Here is a 1,214-nt window from a genome sequence, read left to right on the forward strand (position 1 = left end):
GGAAGGCGGCGGGGAGCGAGCTGGCCGCTCGCCCGCCACGGCGCGTCGTGCCGGCAGGTCGGGGGACGGGCTGATTCGTACCTGGGTGGTCGCCAGCGACAGATTTCTCCTCAGGGTCCTTCGAAGGGCTCTCGGGAACTCTCTCCGCGGAGCCGGGCTCCCTTGTCCTGGTGTTTGGCTCTGGCTCCAGCTTGGACCTAAAGGACAGAAGCGCAAGCTCAGTGCCCACAGAAGGGGGCCGGGCACCGTGAGCCCTGGTGAGGCCCCGGCCTGGTGCCACCGCAGCCGAGGCCTGCAGGCCCGCACAGGCGGCGTCGCCGGCACCCAGACCCCAGCAGCGCCCAGTGCGCCCACACGGACTTCCCACTGGACGCCGCGGGCTCCCGCTGTCGGACCGGGCTTCGTGAGGCCAGACGCCCTCCGGCCCGAGGGCCGCTGCCCATCACGCTCACGCCCACCTCTGGGCCCGCCGTGGGGGCAGGGCCTGCTGACTTAAGTGACGGGCTGCTGCCGGCCGCCCTGCGGCCAGAGGGTGCTCACGAGCCAGACCGCGGGCACAGGAGCGAGGGGACGCACCCCGGCAGCGCCTTCCCTTTCCTTTAAGTTCTAATCATGCAAAGAGCCCGAGCCCTCCGGGAAATGACGAAGTAGGAAGTCGCGGGCAATCGCAGACGTCCTTCTTGGCAACTGGTCAGCGAGCCCGTAGCGCCTTCGCCGCCGACCGAGCACGTCCACTGGCACTGCACGCGGCTTCCGCCCGGCCACAGCAGTGTCCCCTGGGCGGCCGGCCTCTGCTGCGCGGAGACCCACGTCGCCGACGTGGGCACCAGCGGCCCCGCTCTGCCCTGGGCGCGTGGCCTGGTGCTCCGGGCCCCGCTGCGCGGGGCCGGCGGGGGGCATTTGGGGCCCTGTAGCCCACATGTGCCCGGCTGCTGCCTCTGTTTCCCTTTATTATAATTTTGTTGGCTTTATGAGTCCCCAGAAATGTAAAACCCACGCCGAGCCGAGGGCGGCGCAAAGACGGAGGAAGGGCCAGCCCTGGCCCCCAGACCGGGGCCCGTCTCCTCTCTGGGCAAAAGGACCCCGCTCGAGACAGGGCAAGAGCAAATGACGGGGAGAGGCCGGGCCAAGCCGGGGCCAGGGACGGCGGCCGGACGGCGACGCCGCTGCCAGCGCGGCGGGCAGAGCTGACTCTGCTACGAGAGGGAAAGCGG

At 70.3% G+C, this 1,214-nt stretch overlaps 1 protein-coding gene across 1 annotated transcript in view; it reads right to left on the bottom strand.

The window, feature by feature from the left end:
• Positions 1-1,214, bottom strand: part of STX18 (syntaxin 18) — a 13,112-nt gene that overhangs the window by 7,213 nt on the left and 4,685 nt on the right. The window contains exon 4 of the mRNA XM_012724044.1: positions 82-443. Within this exon, the coding sequence (XP_012579498.1) occupies positions 82-443 (362 nt within the window). The remainder of the gene's footprint in view (positions 1-81; positions 444-1,214) is intronic.

The sequence above is a fragment of the Condylura cristata genome, unplaced genomic scaffold, assembly GCF_000260355.1.
Source record: "Condylura cristata isolate star-nosed mole 26May11 unplaced genomic scaffold, ConCri1.0 scaffold00012, whole genome shotgun sequence".
Lineage (NCBI taxonomy): Eukaryota > Metazoa > Chordata > Mammalia > Eulipotyphla > Talpidae > Condylura > Condylura cristata.